Source organism: Bos mutus, chromosome 25 (assembly GCF_027580195.1).
Source record: "Bos mutus isolate GX-2022 chromosome 25, NWIPB_WYAK_1.1, whole genome shotgun sequence".
Classification (NCBI taxonomy): domain Eukaryota; kingdom Metazoa; phylum Chordata; class Mammalia; order Artiodactyla; family Bovidae; genus Bos; species Bos mutus.
In genome coordinates, this window is record NC_091641.1 from 14426848 (window position 1) to 14445851 (window position 19004).

The 19004-nt window shown below is 46.1% G+C and overlaps 1 protein-coding gene across 2 annotated transcripts; it reads right to left on the reverse strand.

The window, feature by feature from the left end:
- Positions 1-2152: 2152 nt before the first annotated feature.
- Positions 2153-6470, reverse strand: MRPS17 (mitochondrial ribosomal protein S17). 2 transcript variants are annotated; one of them, XM_005886957.3, is made up of 3 exons: positions 6324-6470; positions 5621-5760; positions 2153-2599 (listed from the first exon to the last, which is right to left on the reverse strand). In XM_005886957.3, the coding sequence occupies exons 2-3, from the start codon at positions 5741-5743 to the stop codon at positions 2330-2332; spliced, it is 393 nt and encodes a 130-aa protein (XP_005887019.2). In that variant the 5' UTR covers positions 5744-5760; positions 6324-6470; the 3' UTR covers positions 2153-2329. The 2 variants fall into 2 exon arrangements, with proteins under 2 accessions (XP_005887019.2, XP_005887018.2); XM_005886956.3 differs by having other exon boundaries at positions 6271-6406.
- Between the last annotated feature and the right edge of the window lie 12534 nt (positions 6471-19004).

Consider the following 19004-nt stretch of genomic DNA (forward strand, 5'->3'; position numbering starts at 1 on the left):
ACATGCCCCAACTAAGAGTTCACAAGATCCAACTAAGGATCCCTCATGCTACAAGGAAGATGGAAGATCCCGAAAGCTGCAACTAAGACCTGGCAGTCAAATAAATAGATTTTTTTTTAAAGTTACATAACCTGGACTTCCCTGGTAGTCCAGTAGTTGACTCTCCACTTCCACTTCAGGGGGTGTGGGTTTGATTCCTGGTCAAGGAACCAAGACCCCACACGTCTGCATGCTGTGGGGGGGTATGCACCACCCCCAAATGCTAAATAACCCACTACCACTTATACTATAAAAGTGAAAATGTGAGTTGCTCAGTCATGTCTGACTCTTTGCAACCCCATGGACTGTAGCCCACCAGGCTCCTCTGTCCATGGATTTCTTCAGGCAAGAATACTAGCGTGGGTTGCTATTCCCTTCTTCAGAGGATCTTCCCAACGTAAGGATCGAACTCGGGTCACCTGCAATCTGGGCAGATTCTTCACTGTCTGAGCCATGTCTAACTCCTGCCTACTTCTCTACCCGAAGTGCTCACCACTTCCAGAACCCCATGGTTACACTCTTCTCTCATCCTTTGAGGACTTTATACTCCCTTCCCCTGCCTGGAATGTTCTTTCCGCATGCCTCACACACATTGACTCTTCAAGACTCAATTCTAGCATTCTCTCACTTTTTCTGGAAAGTTACCTAACTTCTCCCACACCCATGTGCTTCTGTGTTTGCCATGAAGGCACCTGTGCATACCTGTCCAGGAGATTATAAGCCTGGGGCAGGGTGGGAGAGGGAGGGGGTTGGGGGAGGGCAGGGCCTGTGGTTATTACTGGAAGCCAGTGCTTGCACAATACACTTATTAGCTGAAGTTGAAATATGCTCCAAGTCCCTTGTGGGAGCCAGAACACTGAAATGTGTAGCTCAGTGTTTCATCAGGTCAAAATCTAAGTTATCATGGTTTATCAATGAATGGCAGTAAAACTCTGAAACTCTCCAACTTCAATGCTTGTGTGAAGGACTTCCCTGGCAGTCCAGTGGTTAAGACTCCATGCTCCGGGAATTTGGGGAGAATGGATATGTGCATATGTATGGCTGAGTTCCTTCACTGTTCACCTGAAACTGTCACAACATGGTTAATCAGCTATACATCAATACAAAAGGAAAAGTTAAAAAAAAAAGACTCCAGGCTCCCGGGAATTAGGGGGAGAATGGATACGTGTATATGTACAGCTGAGTCCTTTCACGGTTCACCTGAAACTGTCACAACGTGGTTAACTGTTCATTTGTATAGCTGTATACACCAATACAAAAGGAAAGGTTTTAAAAAAAAGACTCTGAGCTCCCAGTGCAGCAGGCACGGGTTCAATCACTGGTCGGGGAAATAAGATCCCAGTGCTGCAAGATGCAGCTGAGGGAAAAAGAAAAAGATGCATGGATGAGAAATTCCTCTACTTCACCAATGTATGGATTTTAAGAACTCAGTCCTATTTAATCTACCCTAGGATACAGGATAAAAGAAAAATGATAGAATTTTAGTTTTACTTTCTACATGCCAACATTCTAATTAATACAGACTTTAATCAGATAAAGTCTGACCCAAGCATATTGTTTCTGTGGTTAAATCAGAGAAAAACTTGAATTTTGAATATATATGATCAAAACTAAATATTCAGGAAATCAGTCCTGAATGTTCATTGGAAGGACTGATGCTGAAGCTGAAACTCCAATGCTTTGGCCACCTGATGCGAAGAACTGACTCACTGGAAAAGACCCTGAAGCTGGGAGGGATTGAAGGTGGGGGGAGAAGGGGACGACAGAGGATGAGACGGTTGGATGGCATCACTGACTCTATGGACATGAGTTGAGTGAGCTCTGGGAGTTGGTGATGGACAGGGAAGCCTGGTGTGCTGCAGTTCATGGGGTCGCAAAGAGTAGGAAACGACTGAGCAACTGAACTGAACTGAAATATTCACTTAATGTGGTCTTATCTGTTTATGATCTCAAAAGGTTTTCTTCTCCCAAAATAAAAGTTTTAAGATACATTCAAGATTCCTTTGAATGAGAAAAATATATATACCTTCTAAAACAGTGAGCCTACAGAACAGTGTAGTAGATTGCTAGGTATACTCTGTGCAACAGAAAAGTACGTCCACCAAGAAGAAAATCTGAAACATGACCATAAACTTTTATGAAAAATTATAACAAAGACTTTACTTCATTTACTTTTAGCGATTTCATAAATACCAGACGAGAAACTGGACGGTTTGTGAGGAAACTGAGAAAAATTTTTCCATAGAGTAAACTTAGAAATTCCCTTTTGGCTCTGTTTTCCGATCCTCCTTCACTGTGTTGTGGAGAGACTGAGTTCTTCCAGGTTTTTGGCTAGCGGGGTGGTCTCTAGATCAACTGGGCTCTCCAGGTAAGTGGTTCCTGCACAGCGCTTTCCAGTCACTGGATCTACGACTTGTCCAACTTTGAAAACGATCTCAGCCAGTTCGTGCTTCACATGCTTTGTTCTTGGGACAGGGAGCGCCTTGAGAAGCACAATATCCCCAACGGTGCACTGCTGGAGAGCATCGTGGGCAAAGTAGGTTTTTCGCTTATTAAAATACTGTTGAGAGAAGGAGGAAACACATCAGTACTTCCCACTGATGACCTGGCAAGGTAGTAGACAGTCTGAAAAAAGAATGTCCAGAAAACAAGCTGGGACTTGGGGAAAAGAAACAGGTAATATACTTATGGAATCCACCTTCCAAATCCACCCTGATGGCTGGGAAAGATTGAAGGCAAAAGGAGAAGAGGGCGGCAGATGAAGAGACGGTTAGACGGAAATAGCATCACTGACTCAATAGACTGAATTTGAGCAAACTTCGAGAGATAGTGGAGGACAGGGAAGACTGGTGGGCCGCAGTCCATGGGATCACAAAAAGTTGGACATGACTTAGCAAATGAACAACAATATATTTATGAAGGCTTCCAACGCAAAAATTAGCCACTTAGTTTCTGGAAAACAACAATGACTTTTCCAGAGCTGATCTTGTCCCAGGGTTCTCCAAGTCCACTGCCTGCAGTATCCTTGCTCTAAATTATCATCCTTTTCTACACTATTTAAACCTCCTGGGACTTCCCTGGTGATCCAGTGATTAAGAATCCACCTTCCAATGTAGGGGATGGGGGTTCATTCCCTGGTCAGGGAACTAGGATTCCACATAGTGCCTCAGGGCAACTATGCCTGAGCGCCACAACCACTGAGCTCCAGCGGTGCAACAAGAGAAGCTGGAGAGCCTCAACAAAGACCCAACATAAAAATAAATAAACTCTTCCTTCCTGGTAGAGTCTTCTCTCCAGCCAAAAAACATCCGAAGTTATCAACAGAACAAAACGTTATAATGTATGTAAAGCACTTAGCTCCATGCCTCCCTCAAAGTATTGCAAACAAGCCACAGATGAGAACCAGAACCATCTCTTCTCCAGACAACCCCGCCACAGCAGGTAGTTCCATTTAACAGATATGAAAAACAAGCTCAGGGAGGTTAAGTAAGGTGCACAGCTAGCAAACAATAGCCAGGGGACTTCCCTGGTGGTCCAGTAGTGAAGAATCCGCCTTCCAACACAGAGGGCATGGGTTTGATTCCTGGTCGAGGAAACTAAGATCCCATATGCCATGGGGCAACTAAGCCCGCATGCCCCAACTCCAGAGCCGACCTGGTCTGGAGCCTGAGTGCCGCAACTAGAGAGAAGCCCAGGTAATGCAACTATTAGTAAGACTCGATGTAGCCAAAAATAAATAAATAAACATTAAAAAATAACAACAAAAGACAGCCAGTACACACCAATGATTCTAAGACCAATGACCATGCTGTCACTCTTCAGCTTGCTTCTGTGGTTTTATTTTTGTTTTTGCTTTGGGATCAAGCCATTTTACGGAGCAGCTTCAAAGCAGTCAAAGGGCTGGGAGGATGATGAGACTGGCTGTTCTTCTGGCTGGGATCTATCCAGCTTCACAAGACCCTGAAAAGGCCCCTGTATGTTTGATCCTAGATAACAAACAGCACTTGTGCCTACCAGGGTGCCTAACCTCGCATGCAGAAACACCCCTGGCCCTTGCCCCTCCCTCCCTAGCACATCTACGTAATTAAGGACTCTGTACCTTCCTGCCCGAAACCCACCTTTTCCACGCCATCCTCATTGTTCCATGGACTGTTTGGTCCTTTACCATTTCCATCCTAGACATTTGCAATAGCCTTCTCACCCATTTCCTTACCTCCTATCTCCTTTTCTCATAGGCTGAAATCAAAACTATGACACAGGAGACTCTTCGCACTCTGATTCCAATCATTCTCGCGTTCATTCAAAGCCAAGGCCTACTTAGTGCCAAGCTCTGAGCTCAACCTCGCCAAAGCACTGGCTGCTCCAATACAGTGTCATGCCTTTTCATGTGTAAGAAATTAATAAACAGAAACTTCAATTAAACAGAGTCAAGGGACTTCCCCGGTGATCTTGAGGTTAAGAATCCACCTGCCAGGGCAGGGGAGATAGGCTCAATCCCTGGTTGTGGAACTAAGATTTCACATGCCTCAGGGCAGCTAAGCCGGTGCATCACAACTAATGAGCCCACGTACAGCAATGAAGACCCAGCACGGTCAAAAATAAATAAGTTACTAAAACACAAAAACAAAAAACTCAGAATTGGGAGACCAGAAGGGGAAGCTCTCATACCCTGTCATGAGAGCTCAACAGGAAGAAAGATCTCCTCCTCTTCTTTCCCAGCAACAATTCAGCCAACAAAACGCCACAGACTCTTTGTTTACTGTCCCCTCTGTAAAAGCACGCTCCTCTCTGGTCACCTCTGCTTTTGTGGGAGACCGACACGTGGCTTATCATGGTTGCAGACCCCGATCTGCAATTCTCTGCTGATCCCAAGTAAATCTGTTTTTGCTGTATAAGTAACTGGCCGTGTATTTGTTTTAGGTGAATACATGGCTAAAGGAACTTCCACAAACTATTCACCATGGCTGGAATGACTTCCCTCACTCCTCCTGCCCCCAACCTGGTCTTCTGGATAAAATCTTTTTTTTGGCTGCACTGCATGGCATGTAGGGTCCTAATTCCTGATCGAACCCCTATCGGGAAGGCAGAGACTTGACACTGGACCTCCGAAGAAGTTCCTGGATAAAGTCCTTTTGGAGATTCAGCTTGATCTTATATAATCAAGAATGCTCTTGGGACTTCCCTGGTGGTCTAGTGGTGAGGACTCTGTGCTTCCAATGCAGGGGGCATGTGTTCAGTCCCTAGTTGGGGAATGAAGTCCCCACATGTGGCCTGGAATGGCCGGAAAAAAAAATGCTCCCCTTTAACAACCAGGGAAGGAAGAATGAGTCTTACCTTCTGCAGTACTCTACACATAGAATGTCTATAACAGTGTCATCAGATTGAATTGAAATGAACTCTGTGCAGTCTCTAAAATGCGAGGTGAACCAGGAATCATGCGTTATGTTACATCCACCAACCAGCGCAACGCCTGATGTGCAGCACTGGCTCAGCCCATCTTCCCTGACGGTGTGTTTCTGCTCAGAACCCTGAACATGTTGGTGATTCATCAATGCCATCTGCAAACAGCGATGTTCCTTACCTTTAATAAATAGGGATCCAGAACAAGTCTGGTCACTCTCACTTTAGCAGTTTTTTGCATTGCTGTCCCAATCACCTTACCCACGATCCATTTGGCATGGACGGATGAACGAACTACGGACATGATGTGGCTTTGGTCACCTGAAAATAAATTCCAAAGTTTAGCCTGACGATTGTGACTCACCAAAAGAATTTTGTCACTAGAACCGCCCAAGTGCAGAAACAGCTTTGTTGGCCTTCTGGAATCACCACTTTATAGAGGTGTTTACACGTTTCACTATTGTAATTTTAACCTCAAGCCTCAGTGTTCCCTTCTACCAAATGGGAATAACAACTGGGCTTACTCACAGAAGTGCTTCGAGGATTTAACCCGTAAGGCGCTCAACAGCGTGAATAAACGCTGGCCTTCCCTTGCGTCCCTATTTCTTTCCATCCCGCTGGGCTGCCTCTCCCTAAAGGCTCAGAGCCCGGCTACTTGGGGCGTGCGAGGCTGAGGCGAGGCGGCCCGGGAGTCCACCCCACCGGAGACCTTGACTTGGCATTCCTTTCGAGATCAATTAATACTGAGTTCATGTCGCCCAGCCTGGGGAAGGTTTGGGGGGTGATTGCTCCCTTCGTCCCTGAAACCCGAGGTCATGTAACTCGACTCGCCTCGCCTTGAGGGCTCCCACGCTGCGGCGCTCCGGGACTGGCAAACAACCCACCTCAGAACTCCACAGTTTTCGGCGTACGCCCGGCAAAGGGCCGACCGGAGCGTGATGGCGTCACGTCGTACGCAGGTCGCTCCGCCCCAGGCCGCCCACTCATTGGCTCCGAGTCCTCTCAGTCGTGGGCGGGGTTAAAGACAGGGCTCCACCCACTCCCCCTTAATCGCAGCCGCGGGCTGTAGCTCCGCTGAAGACTTTGATCTCTGCTTTCTGCACCCGTACCTAGTTCGATGCGTTGGGGAGTTGGCCTTTACCTATTCCACTTAGTTTCTCTCTGCTTTTGTTGAGCTCCCAGACATTGGACAAGGCCTTCCAAATAAAAGGAGCTTCATTCATCAAACACTGAAACATTGGAGGCTGCCAAACGCTGAGACTGAAATGCTTAAGCATTTCCACCCCCAGTAGTTGCATTTAAGATAAACTGTAGATCTTTATGTCTGGTATGATTTTAGGTGTTAATTCTCAATATTGTGAGATGGAGAGAAGACTGATGTGGGTACATATATATGTGTGCCAGTTAGGAAGATCTTAGATGGGCCATGAGCAGGCTGCTGCTGATGCCTTCTCAGATAGAAGAAAGTCTGGGAATATACGAGGCTCTTGTTAGGAAATTGCTAGACTAGGGGAGACCTAATGGATGTAAAAACAACAACAGCAACAGCGATCGTATCCTTAGATTGAAGTGTGTTTTCAGATAAAGAATTAAGGGCAAGGGCACACTTAGTGATGAGGATAGTGTAAGATGTTTGAAATTTCAGAAATGGAAGCTGATTTTCTATAGAAGTGGTAATTATTTTATATGCAGCATTGCAGGAGGATTCTTTACCCACTGAACCATCAGGGAAACCCTATAACTTTATGTACATTATTTCATATAAACAAAAACTTTCCCAAGATAATATATTTCCCTCTAGCTATGAACTTAAATCCCTTTCTTTTACAAGCAAGCTTAAAACCTCTCTTGCTAACAACACCAATAACATACCCAAAGTGATTTTTTAAAATGTAAATCAAATCATTTCACATCAAAGGTAGTAAACATGTGTTGATTTTTTTCCAACCATCGTTGGGAGGAAAACTTTCCCTCTAATAATTTAAGTTTGTGTTGGTGGGGGACTGTGAATGAACTGCCAATAGCTCACCAGGCAAAAAGACAAGGTTTATTCACAAATGCACTCAAGAGCAGATGAAGAGACTCTTGAAAAACTAGATGTAGGGGATATATACCAAAACTAGAAGCAGGAGATTGACATCAGGAGGAGAAGGGGGCGACAGAGGAAGAGATGGTTGGATGGCATCACCAATTCAATGGACATGAGTTTGAGCAAGCAAACTCTGGGAGGCAGTGAAAGACACAAAGTTTGGCATGCTGCAGTCCATGGGGTCGCAAAGAGTTGGACACAGCTTAGCCACTGAACAACATATACTAACTTAACAGGGGAAAGGAAGGAGGGAGAAAGGGCCTCTGGGAAAACAAATGGACTTTTACACAAGGCAAATGGGCTTTTATGAGAACCACAGAAAGTTCAACACTTTGTGATAGTATTTGTTTATGCAATTTCTCATTCTGGTGTCAGTGGTTGGTTGATCTCCTTTCTAGCTGGAATCTCCCCTGAGAGGGAATTAACAACAGCTTGAAATCTTCCCTGGTGGCTCAGACGGTAAAGCGGCTGCCTACAATATGGGAGACCCGGGTTCAATCCCTGGGTCAGGAAGATCTCCTGGAGAAGGAAATGGCAACCCACTCCAGTATTCTTGCCTGGAAAATCCCATGGACAGAGGAGCCTGGTGGACTATACAGTCCATGGGGTTGCAAAGAGTCAGACACGACTGAGTGATTTCACTTTCACTTTCACTCTGAGAAAGCTCTGCCTGTAGTCAGATAAGGAACACTCTGAAAAGGTTTTTTGTTTTTTATTTCCCTGCATCTGCAGTATCTTCAATGTCCTCAGTTTAAGAGAATCTTTGTGCCATTTTGGTGGATTTGGTACGGTGCCATCACCCCTTAGTGTCCTGTCTTCTGGGGTGAGAGCACGTCGTGAATTCCTGTATCTATCTGCACCTGTTAGGATTCACAAGTGGCTCGTAGCGTATAGTTAAAATATGGCCCATTGTGGTGACCTGACAAACAAGGGATGAAGTCACAGTGGCCACATTGCCCTGCTGGGCATCCTGTTTTTTCCTTAAGGAGATACCCTGTTTTTCCCTGCTGGTGCCAGTTTTTTAAGACTACGTAACCACCCAACCATGAGACCCTGTTCACTACATGAGCACAAGACCCCAGCTGTGGGCTAAAGATAAACTGAGGCCCCCTTCCTGCAGGGCACAATTTCCCATCATAGGGTATAAGAAGGGTTGGCTGTAAAGGGAGGGTACTGGTTTCTCTCTAAAGCCAGTTTCTTTCTTCCTGTAATAAATCTTCCTCTGCCTGAATGCCCAGCTTGCTATCTTTTTCTCCATGCTCGCCTTACATTTCTGGTGCCAAAACCTGGGAGGGAAGACCCACCACGGCTAGGTTGGTTCCCCTCCTGAGCCCACCTTTGTGGTTCCCTCCCTTGGACCTCCCAGAGAAACTGGGATGAGCCCCCAAGATGGGACTCTCCACTTACCTTGCTGGACTGACATCCACACACCGGCTCTCATTTCATCGCCTGCAGGGGTGAGTGAATTCCTGCTCTCTTAGATCCTCTGTCTCTCGTCTGGTTTTTGAAGCCCTAGTGCTAGGCAGGGGAGAAGACAATGGCACCCCACTCCAGTACTCTTGCCTGGAAAACCCCATGGACGAAGGAGCCTGGTAGGCTGCAGTCCATGGGTTCGCTGAGCGTCAGAAACAACTGAGCGACGAAAACAACTGAGTGACTTCACATTCACTTTTCACTTTCATGCATTGGAGAAGGAAATGGCAACCCACTCCAGTGTTCTTGCCTGGAGAATCCCAGGGACACGGGGGAGCCTGGTGGGCTGCTGTCTATGGGGTTGCACAGAGTCAGACACAACTGAAGTGAAGTCAGACACAACTTAGCAGCAGCAGCGCTAGGCAGAGGATCCCACGGCCCTTGGGCCCTGGTCTCACTTTGAAATAGGGGACACCCATTTCATGAGAGACCCTGTCGTTGTCTGAGAAGGCCGTGAGAACGGGGACGCCTTTTCTTTCGGACCTTTCTCCTCCTTTTTTTCACTTGCCCTTGTTTGCCCTACCTCCCTATTCGACTATAATGGGAAATTCTCAGTCCAAACCTACCCCTTTTAGCCTGCCTTCTCCAAAACCTAAAAAACCTTGGGTTTTCAAGGAGAAAGAAGGCCAAAGCGATTCACTTATTACTCTCACACTGTGTGGCGACTGGATAATAGGGCCCAGTGGCCAGAAAACAGAACTCTCGATTACATTACTTTAGGGGACCTCGATAACGTCTGCGGCGGCAATGGCAAGTGGTCAGAGATCCCTTATGTTCAGGCTTTCTTTGTTCTCCACTCTTGGCCCTCTCTCTGTACTTCCTCTTCTACTTCTCAAATACTTTTAGCCCATTCTGGGCCACATCCCCCCAATACTACATCTCCTGATCCCTGTTTGGATTTTTCCTCTTCTTTTGACCCTTCTGACCATAGTGCACCTCCAATCGCCTCTAATCCTATCATAGCAGACCCGGTCCCCCAACCTCCACCTTACATTCCCCTGGCTCCTCTCCCCTCTCAGGTGCAGGCCGCCACTGCTTCCGACCCTCCCCCCAGGCCTATTTCGGAAAGGGGCTCTTGGGCTTCGGCTCCACCCGCTACTACCAGTGACTCAAGTCCCTATCCCGACCTCCCTAAATCCCCTCCTTTTACCCAGCTGCGAACGGCCTTAAAGAGACAGGACCCTGAATCCCTTCCCACTCCCTTCCTTCCCTTATTAGAGGTGGGTGGTACAGAAGGCGTTGTTTGGGTGCACATCCCATTCTCCCTCTCTGATTTATCTCAAATCGAAAAACGTCTTGGCTCTTTTTCCTCTGACCCTGACACTTATTTCAGTTCAGTCGCTCAGTCGTGTCCGACTCTTTGCGACCCCATGAATTGCAGCACGCCAGGCCTCCCTGTCTATCACCAACTCCCAGAGTTCACCCAAACTCATGTCCATCTACCTCACCCAGTCTTATGACTTGACCTGGCATGATATTTACATTATACTCTCCTCTACCACGGAGAAGGCAATGGCACCCCACTCCAGTACTCTTGCCTGGAAAATTCCATGGATGGAGGAGCCTGGTAGGCTGCAGTCCATGGGGTCGCTAAGAGACTGAGCGACTTCACTTTCACTTTTCACTTTCATGCACTGGAGAAGGAAATGGCAACCCACTCCAGTGTTCTTGCCTGGAGAATCCCAGGATGGGGGAGCCTGGTGGGCTGCCGTCTATGGGGTCCCACAGAGTTGAACACAACTGAAGTGACTTAGCAGTAGCAGCTCCTCTACCAAAAGCAGAGACGTTACTTTGCCAACAAAGGTCCGTCTAGTCAAGGCTATGGTTTTTCCAGTGGTCATGTATGGATGTGAGAGTTGGACTGTGAAGAAAGCTGAGCGCCGAAGAATTGATGCTTTTAAGCTGTGGTGTTGGAGAAGACTCTTGAGAGTCCCTTGGACTGCAAGGAGATCCAACCAGTCCATTCTAAAGATCAGTCCTGGGTGTTCTTTGGAAGGACTGATGCTAAACCTGAAATTCCAATACTTTGGCCACCTGATGCGAAGAGTTGACTCACTGGAAAAGACTCTGATGCTGGGAGGGATTGGGGGCAGGAGGAAAGGGGACAACAGAGGATGGGATGGCTGGATGGCTTCACCGACTCCATGGACATGAGTTTGAGTAAACTCCGGGAGTTGGTGATGGGCAGGGAGGCCTGGCATGCTGCGATTCATGGGGTCTCAGAGTTAGACATGACTGAGTGACTGAACTGAACTGAACCCTCCTCCCAGAAGAAAAAGAACAAGTCTGGCAAGCCAGTCAGGCTCCTGCCAATGAAATACGTCAAATTGATGACACTAAGCTTGTAGGCTCAGCTGCCAATCCCAGGGACGACCCTAATTGTGACTACCAGGCAGGGAGTCCTGAGCGAACAGCTCGTAATCACATGGTGACTTGCCTTATTGCAGGCCTCCAAGAAACAGGACATAAAGCTGTTAACTTTGATAAACTCAAAGAAATAACTCAAAGACCAGATGAAAATCCAGCACAATTTCTGGCTAGATTAACAGAAGCCCTACAAAAATATACAAAATTAGATCCAACTTCAATAGAAGGTATTATTGTCCTCAATACCCATTTTATTTCCCAATAGTCCTCAGACATTCAAAAGAAGCTAAAAAAGGCAGAGGAAGGCCCTCAAACCTCTCAACGAGATCTTTTAAACTTGGCTTTAAAATTTTTCAATAACCAGGAAGAACAGGCAAAACCAGAAAAGGCCCAGAGAGATCATGCTAAATATCATTTCTTAGCCACTGCCCTACATGACTCCAAACCTCAATCCTCTGACAGAGAAAATAAATCATCTAGGCCCTGTTACAAGTTCAGTAAAGAAGGGCACTGGGCTGGCTCATGCCTAAAACCCAAGCCCCCTCCCGGTCCATGTAGTAATTGTGGCATAAAGGAACATTGGAAGGTAGACTGCCCTAACCTCCCTCTAGGGATCCGGACATTTCCTCCCAGTCCTGAGCAGGAGTCTCGGACCCATCTGTGCCCAGACTCCTTGGACTCACCTCTGGAGACTGAAGGTGCCCAGGGCCCCAGGCCCCAAGCTCTATCCTCCAATACATAGATGCTCTTCTTCTCCTTTGTAGCCCCTCACTCATACACTCTCAGCGACATACCATACAACGCCTCGACTTCCTAGCTGATTGGGGGCTATCGAGTATCTCCTATTAAGGCTCAACTTTCCCTTCCTGAGGTCACCTATTTTGGAGCTCTCCTGACATCAGCAAAGAGACATATAACTACTGATAGAAAGTCGCTTATATCTGTCCTACCACTTCCTACATCAAAAACAGAAATTCTGTCCTTTTTGGGCGTGGCTGGGTATCTACGCCTCTGGATCCCCAATTTTGCCCTCCTAGCATAACCTCTATACCCAGCTACTGGGGGTGGGGGGGAGGGGCGGCGCGATCTTTTGGAGCCTCTTGAGCCGAATACTTTTAAGTCAAATGTCTGTTCGGGCTTTAATGCTCTAAAACAAGCTATTCTCTTGGCCTCAGCTTTAACACTGCCTGATCTTTCTCGCCCTTTTATACTCTACACACTGAAAGACATAAAACTGTCCTAAGAGTCTTAGGACAGATGCAGGGCCCTTACTTTGTCCTCATTGCTTCTCTGTCAAAACAACTGGATACCACTATATAGGGATGGCCAGCCTGCCTGCGTGTTCTGCCTGCAGCTACACTTCTCGCTCAAGAAAGCAAAAACTTACTTTTGGGACACCCATGGTCATTTGCTCAACACATGACCTTAAGGACTTACTCTCACACAAGGCCATGGCTCTTCTATCACCTTCTCGTATCCAACTAATTCACGTCACCCTCCTAGAATCTCCCGAGTTCTCTTTTGAACGCTGCCCTACTCTTAACCCCGCCACCCTCATCCCTAATTCTTCTGAGCCTCCAATTCACACTTGCAATGAGATGTCAGTCGTGTCCGACTCTGTGCGACCCCATAGACTGCAGCCTACTAGGCTCCCCTGTCCCTGGGATTCACCAGGCAAGAATACTGGAGTGGGTTGCCATTTCCTTCTCCAATCCATCAAAGTGAAAAGTGAAAGTGAAGTCGCTAAGTCCTGTCCGACTCTTAGCGACCCCATGGACTGCAGCCCACCAGGCTCCTCTGTCCATGGGATTTTCCAGGCAAGAGTACTGGAGTGGGGTGCCATTGCCTTCTTCGAATGAGACATTAGAAGACTTGATACCTTACTTCTCCCATATCTCCTCAGCCCCTTTAAATAACCCTGATCTTACTTGCTATATCTCTATTGCTCCTAAACAACCAAACCCTCCTATCCCACTAATCCACAACCGACCCAAAGAAGCAATTCAATTCATTCCCTTGTTGATAAGCTTAGGAATAGCAGCAGGGATTGGAACAGGAACTGCAAGGCTCATGACCTCTTTAAACTACTATCAGTCTCTCTAAGGATCTCACTGAAAGCCTAGAAGAAGTAGCGGCCAGCCTTATCAGTCTCCAGGGCCATCTAGATTCCCTGGCAGCTGTGGTCCTTCAAAACAGAAGAGGGTTAGATCTTCTCACAGCAGAAAAAGGAGGCCTATGTTTTTTTCTAGACTAAGCCTGCTGTTTCTACGCCAATAAATCGGGTATTGTAAAGGAGGCAGCAAGGAATCTGAAAAATAGGGCCTTAAGAATATGTCAACATCTCAGTAATTCATGGGAAAACTGGTTAAGCAGTTGGGATTGGATGCCATGGGTTCTACTTTTACTGGGCCCCCTTCTCATATTAACTCTCATTCTGACTTTCGGCCCCTGTTTAATGAGGTTTTTGTGTTTTTTTTTTTTTCAAAGCTTCTCCAGGATTGCCTACGAGCCCTCACCAACCAGACTGTTCATGAACTATTTCTGCTGCTGCTGCTGCTGCTAAGTCACTTCTGTCGTGTCCGACTCTGTGTGACCCCATAGACAGCAGCCCATCAGGCTCCACTATCCCTGGGATTCTCCAGGCAAGAATACTGGAGTGGGTTGCCATTTCCTTCTCCAATGCATGAAAGTGGAAAGTGAAAGTGAAGTTGCTCAGTCGGGTCCGACTCTTAGCGACCCCATGGACTGCAGCCTACCAGTCTCCTCCATCCATGGGAGTTTCCAGGCAAGAGTACTGGAGTGGGTTGCCAATGCCTTCTCCGATGAACTATTTCTAACTCTCTCCAATTATCAAAACCTTCAAGCCCACTCACACTTCCCTTAACCCACATTCCAGCCTTTTCTAATCTTACCCCATGATGTTGCCCCAAACCAGCGCAAAGCAGATACAGAAGACTGACTTTGGCCCATTAGTTCAGTTCAGTTCAGTCACTAGTCGTGTCCGACTCCTTGCGACCCCAGGAATTGCAGCACGCCAGGCCTCCCTGTCCATCACCAACTCCAAGAGTTCACTCAAACTCATGTCCATCGAGTCAGTGATGCATCCAGCCATCTCATCCTCTGTTGTCCCCTTTCCTCCTGCCCCCAATCCCTCCCAGCATCAGAGTCTTTTCCAATGAGTCAACTCTTCGCATCAGGTGGCCAAAGTATTGGAGTTTCAGCTTTAGCATCAGTCCATCCAAAGAACACCCAGGACTGATCTCCTTTAGAATGGACTGGTTGGATCTCCTTGCAGTCCAAGGGACTCTCAAGAGTCTTCTCCAAAACCACAGTTCAAAAGCATCAATTCTTCGGCACTCAGCTTTCTCCACAGTCCAACTCTTGCATCCATACATGACCACTGGAAAAACCATAGCCTTGACTAGATGGACCTTTGTTGGCAAAGTAATGTCTCTGCTTTTCAATATGCCATCTAGGTTGGTCATAACTTTCCTTCCAAGGAGTAAGCATCTTTTAATTTCATGGCTGCAGTCACCATCTACAGTGATTTTGGAGCCCAAAAAGATAAAGTTTGCCACTGTTTCCACTGTTTCCCCATCTATTTGCCATGAAGTGATGGGACCAGATGCCATGATCTTAGCTTTCTGAATGTTGAGCTTTAAGTCAACGTTTTCACTCTCCTCTTTCACTTTCACTAGAGGCTTTTTAGTTCCTCTTCACTTTCTGCCATAAGGGTGGTGTCATGTGCATATCTGAGGTTATTGATATTTCTCCCAACAATCTTGATTCCAGCTTGTGTTCCTTCAAGCCCAGCATTTCTCATGATGTACTCTGCATATAAGTTAAATAAACAGGATGACAATATACAGCCTTGACGTACTCCTTTTCCTATTTGGAACCAGTCTGTTGTTCCATATCCAGTTCTAACTGTTGCTTCCTGACCTGCATATAGGTTTCTCAAGAGGCAGGTCAGGTGGTCTGGTATTCCCATCTCTTTCAGAATTTTCCACAGTTGATTGTGATCCACACAGTCAAAGGCTTTGGCATAGTCAGTAAAGCAGAAATAGATGTTTTTCTGGAACTCTCTTGCTTTTTCCATGATCCAGCGGATGTTGGCAATTTGATCTCTGGTTCCTCTGCCTTTTCTAAAACCAGCTTGAACATCTGGAAGTTCACGGTTCATGTATTGCTGAAGCCTGGCTTGGAGAATTTTGAACATTACTTTACTAGCATGTGAAATGAATCAATTGTGCGGTAGTTTGGGCATTCTTTGGCATTGTCTTTCTTTGGGATTGGAATGAAAACTGACCTTTTCCAGTCCTGTGGCCACTGCTGAGTTTTCCAAATTTGCTGGCATATTGAGTGCAGCACTTTCACAGCACCATCTTTCAGGATTTGAAAGAGCTCAACTGGAATTTCATCACCTGCACTTTGTTCATAGTGATGCTTTCTAATGCCCACTTGACTTCACATTCCAGGATGTCTGGCTCTAGGTGAGTGATCACACTATCGTTATTATCTTGGTCGTGAAGATCTTCTTTCGTACAGAAAGAATACATCTTCTGTGTATTCTTGCCACCTCTTCTTAATATCTTCTGCTACTGTTAGGTCCATACCATTTCTGTCCTTTATTGAGCCGGTCTTTGCATGAAATGTTCCCTTGATATCTCTAATTTTCTTGAAGGGACTTCGGCCCATATCCTATATCAAAAAGGCTGGAATGTTAGGGTTCACAAGGGGCTCATAGCGTATAGTTAAAATATGGCCCATCGTGGTGACCTGACAAACAAGCGATGAAGTCACAGTGGCCACATTGCCCTGGTGGGCATCCCGTTTTTTCCTTAAGGTGATACCCTGTTTTTCCCTGCTGGTGCCAGTTTCTCAAGACTACGTGACCACCTGACCATGAGACCCCTTCGACTACATGACCATCTGACCATGAGATCCCTTCACTACATGACCACAAGACCCCAGCTGCGGGCTAAAGATAAACTGAGGCCCCTTCCCTGCAGGGCACAATTTCCCATTGATAGGGTATAAGAAGGGTTGGCTGTAAAGGGAGGGCACTGGTTTCTCTCTAAAGCCAGTCACTTTCCTTCTTTCTTCCTATAATAAATCTTTCTCTGCCTGAATGCCTGGCTCACTCTCTTTTTCTCTGCTCGCCTTACAGCACTCTCGGTGGGTCTGCCAATCAATATGCTCTGTCTTCATTTAGCACAAGGCCCAAGCTGGACTAATCAGATTACCTTCCAGGAATATGAATCTTGAGTGCTCTGATGGGAGAATGGGAGGTGACTGGGGATAATGGATCCTGGTGGAGGTGTTCTGAAGAGTCAATTCTGCTGCTTGCACCAACAGAAAATTAACCTATAAAGAAGTTGGCACTAGGAAAATTAAAAACAACATGCAATCATTCATGGGGTAACACACAAATTAGATGCTTTTTCGAAAAGACTAAAAAGTACCCATATTTGATAAACATCTTTCTCAGCCATCAGCCCCCAACCCAACATTCATTCTCATATTCAATCTTCCTCTCTCTTCCTTCTGCTATTCCCCAACCCATTCTTCTCGTCTATTTCTCTTCATGGTCACTGTTATGTTTGTATCCTTCCAGGATTCTTATTTTGGATCCTGACCCCCATGGTGAAGATATTAGGAGATGGGGCTTTGAGGAAGTGATTGGGTTTTGCCCTCATGAATGGGATTCAATCTCTTTTATAAAAGGACTCCAAGAAAACTTCTTTCTACTGTGTGAGGGCACCAGGAAATGGGTCCCTACTAACACAGATCTTTTGGCACCTTGATCTTGGATTTCCCAGCCTCCAGAATTGTATGCAATTAATTTCTGCTTTTATAAATCACTCAGTCTATGGTCCCAGGCAGCACTGCTGCTGCTGCTGCTAAGTCGCTTCAGTTGTGTCCAACTCTGTGTGACCCCATAGACGGCAGCCCACCAGGCTTCCCCATCCCTGGGATTCTCCAGGCAAGAACACTGGAGTGGGTTGCCATTTCCTTCTCCAATGCATGAAAGTGAAAAGTGAAAGTGAAGTCGCTCAGTGGTAAATAACCCACCTGCCAATGCAGGTGACAAAAGAGACACGGTTTGATCCCTGGGTCAGGAAGATCCCTTGGAAAAGGGCATGGCAACCCACTCCAGTAGTCTCGCCTGAAGAATCCCATGGACAGAGGAGGCTGGTAGGCTACAGTCCATGGGGCCACAAGGAGTCGGACACTTAGCAGTCTATGGTATTTTGTATATGTTGTTGATGTTGTTTAGTTGCTAAGTTGTATCCCGCTCTTTGCGACCCCATGGACTGTAGACCACCAGGCTCCTCTGTACATGGGATTTCCCAGGCAAGAATACTGGAGTGGCTTGCCATTTCCTTCTCCAGGTTATCTTCCCAGATCAGGGATCAAACCCGTGTCTCCTGTGTTGGCAGGCAGATTCTTTACCACTGAACCACCAGGGAAGCCTCATTTTGTATATATAAAGCGATGGAATTTGTATTTACACATACATACATCTGTAATGTAATATATATATATATATATATAGTATTTTGTGTATATATATATGACATTTCTTTTTCCATTCATCAGATACTACTAAGGTTGTTTCCCTTTTTAAAAATTTTTATGATTTTTAAAAATATTATTTAGCATTGCTGGGTCTTAGCTGTGGCATGTGAACTCTTTAGTTGTAGCATATGGGATCTAGTTCCCTGACCAGGGATGGAACCCAGGTCCCCTGGATTAGGAGCTCAGAGTCTTAACCACTGAACTGTCAGGGAAGTCTGCCGAGGTCCAGCCCCGGCTGCTCCAGGGTATTCGAAGGAGAGACGGCTTCAGCGACTATTTATTTATTTATTCATCAAAGATATAAAGAGTAATAGAATGAGGATAGCTCAGTAGGAAAATTCAGTGGAGAAAAGAAGCTGAGTAGCTTGGTTTATGCGGAAAATCAATATAACCCGTGACACCAGGTTAGCTCTGACCACGGAGGCCGCAGGCGCCCTCTCGAATAGCGGAAGGTGCCCCACCTTAGACACCTTCTCAAGTGGGTCTTAGAAGCCCAGGCAAATAAATGGTCACAGAGGATATCCGCGCTCCAGATGGAGACTCAGCTGGAAATTAAAGGGAAGAATGACATGGGCAGACCAAGCTTTGGTGAGCAAGGCCCGTAGCTTTATTTTCAACCGGGGCTTATATACCCTAAGTTACACATAGAGGATAATAGGGGATGCAAAGTCAGCAGTCTTTGATCCTTATCAAAAACAGGGTTTCTTTCCTGCAAATTTATCGTATACAAATGGTTTAGGTGATTTACATCATCTTCTGCCCAGAAGGCCTATTAACATTTTATGACTCTTGACAAAGACTTATCAACAAAGACTTATTTCCTCTAAGAGTAATTATTTTAAGGTTTGGCACCATCTTCCGAAGATAAAATTGCATTCCTATAGGGCGGATGTGTAATGGGTTTACAACAAAGGAAAGAATTTATTACCTTAAGGGTCTAAAGTTACTAACACCAAGGCCACTACTTATTTTTTCTACATACCAACTATATTAATTAATACACATTCAAGGATACAATTCAGGGGATGTGAAAACTTGGCAACAAGCATTGGCT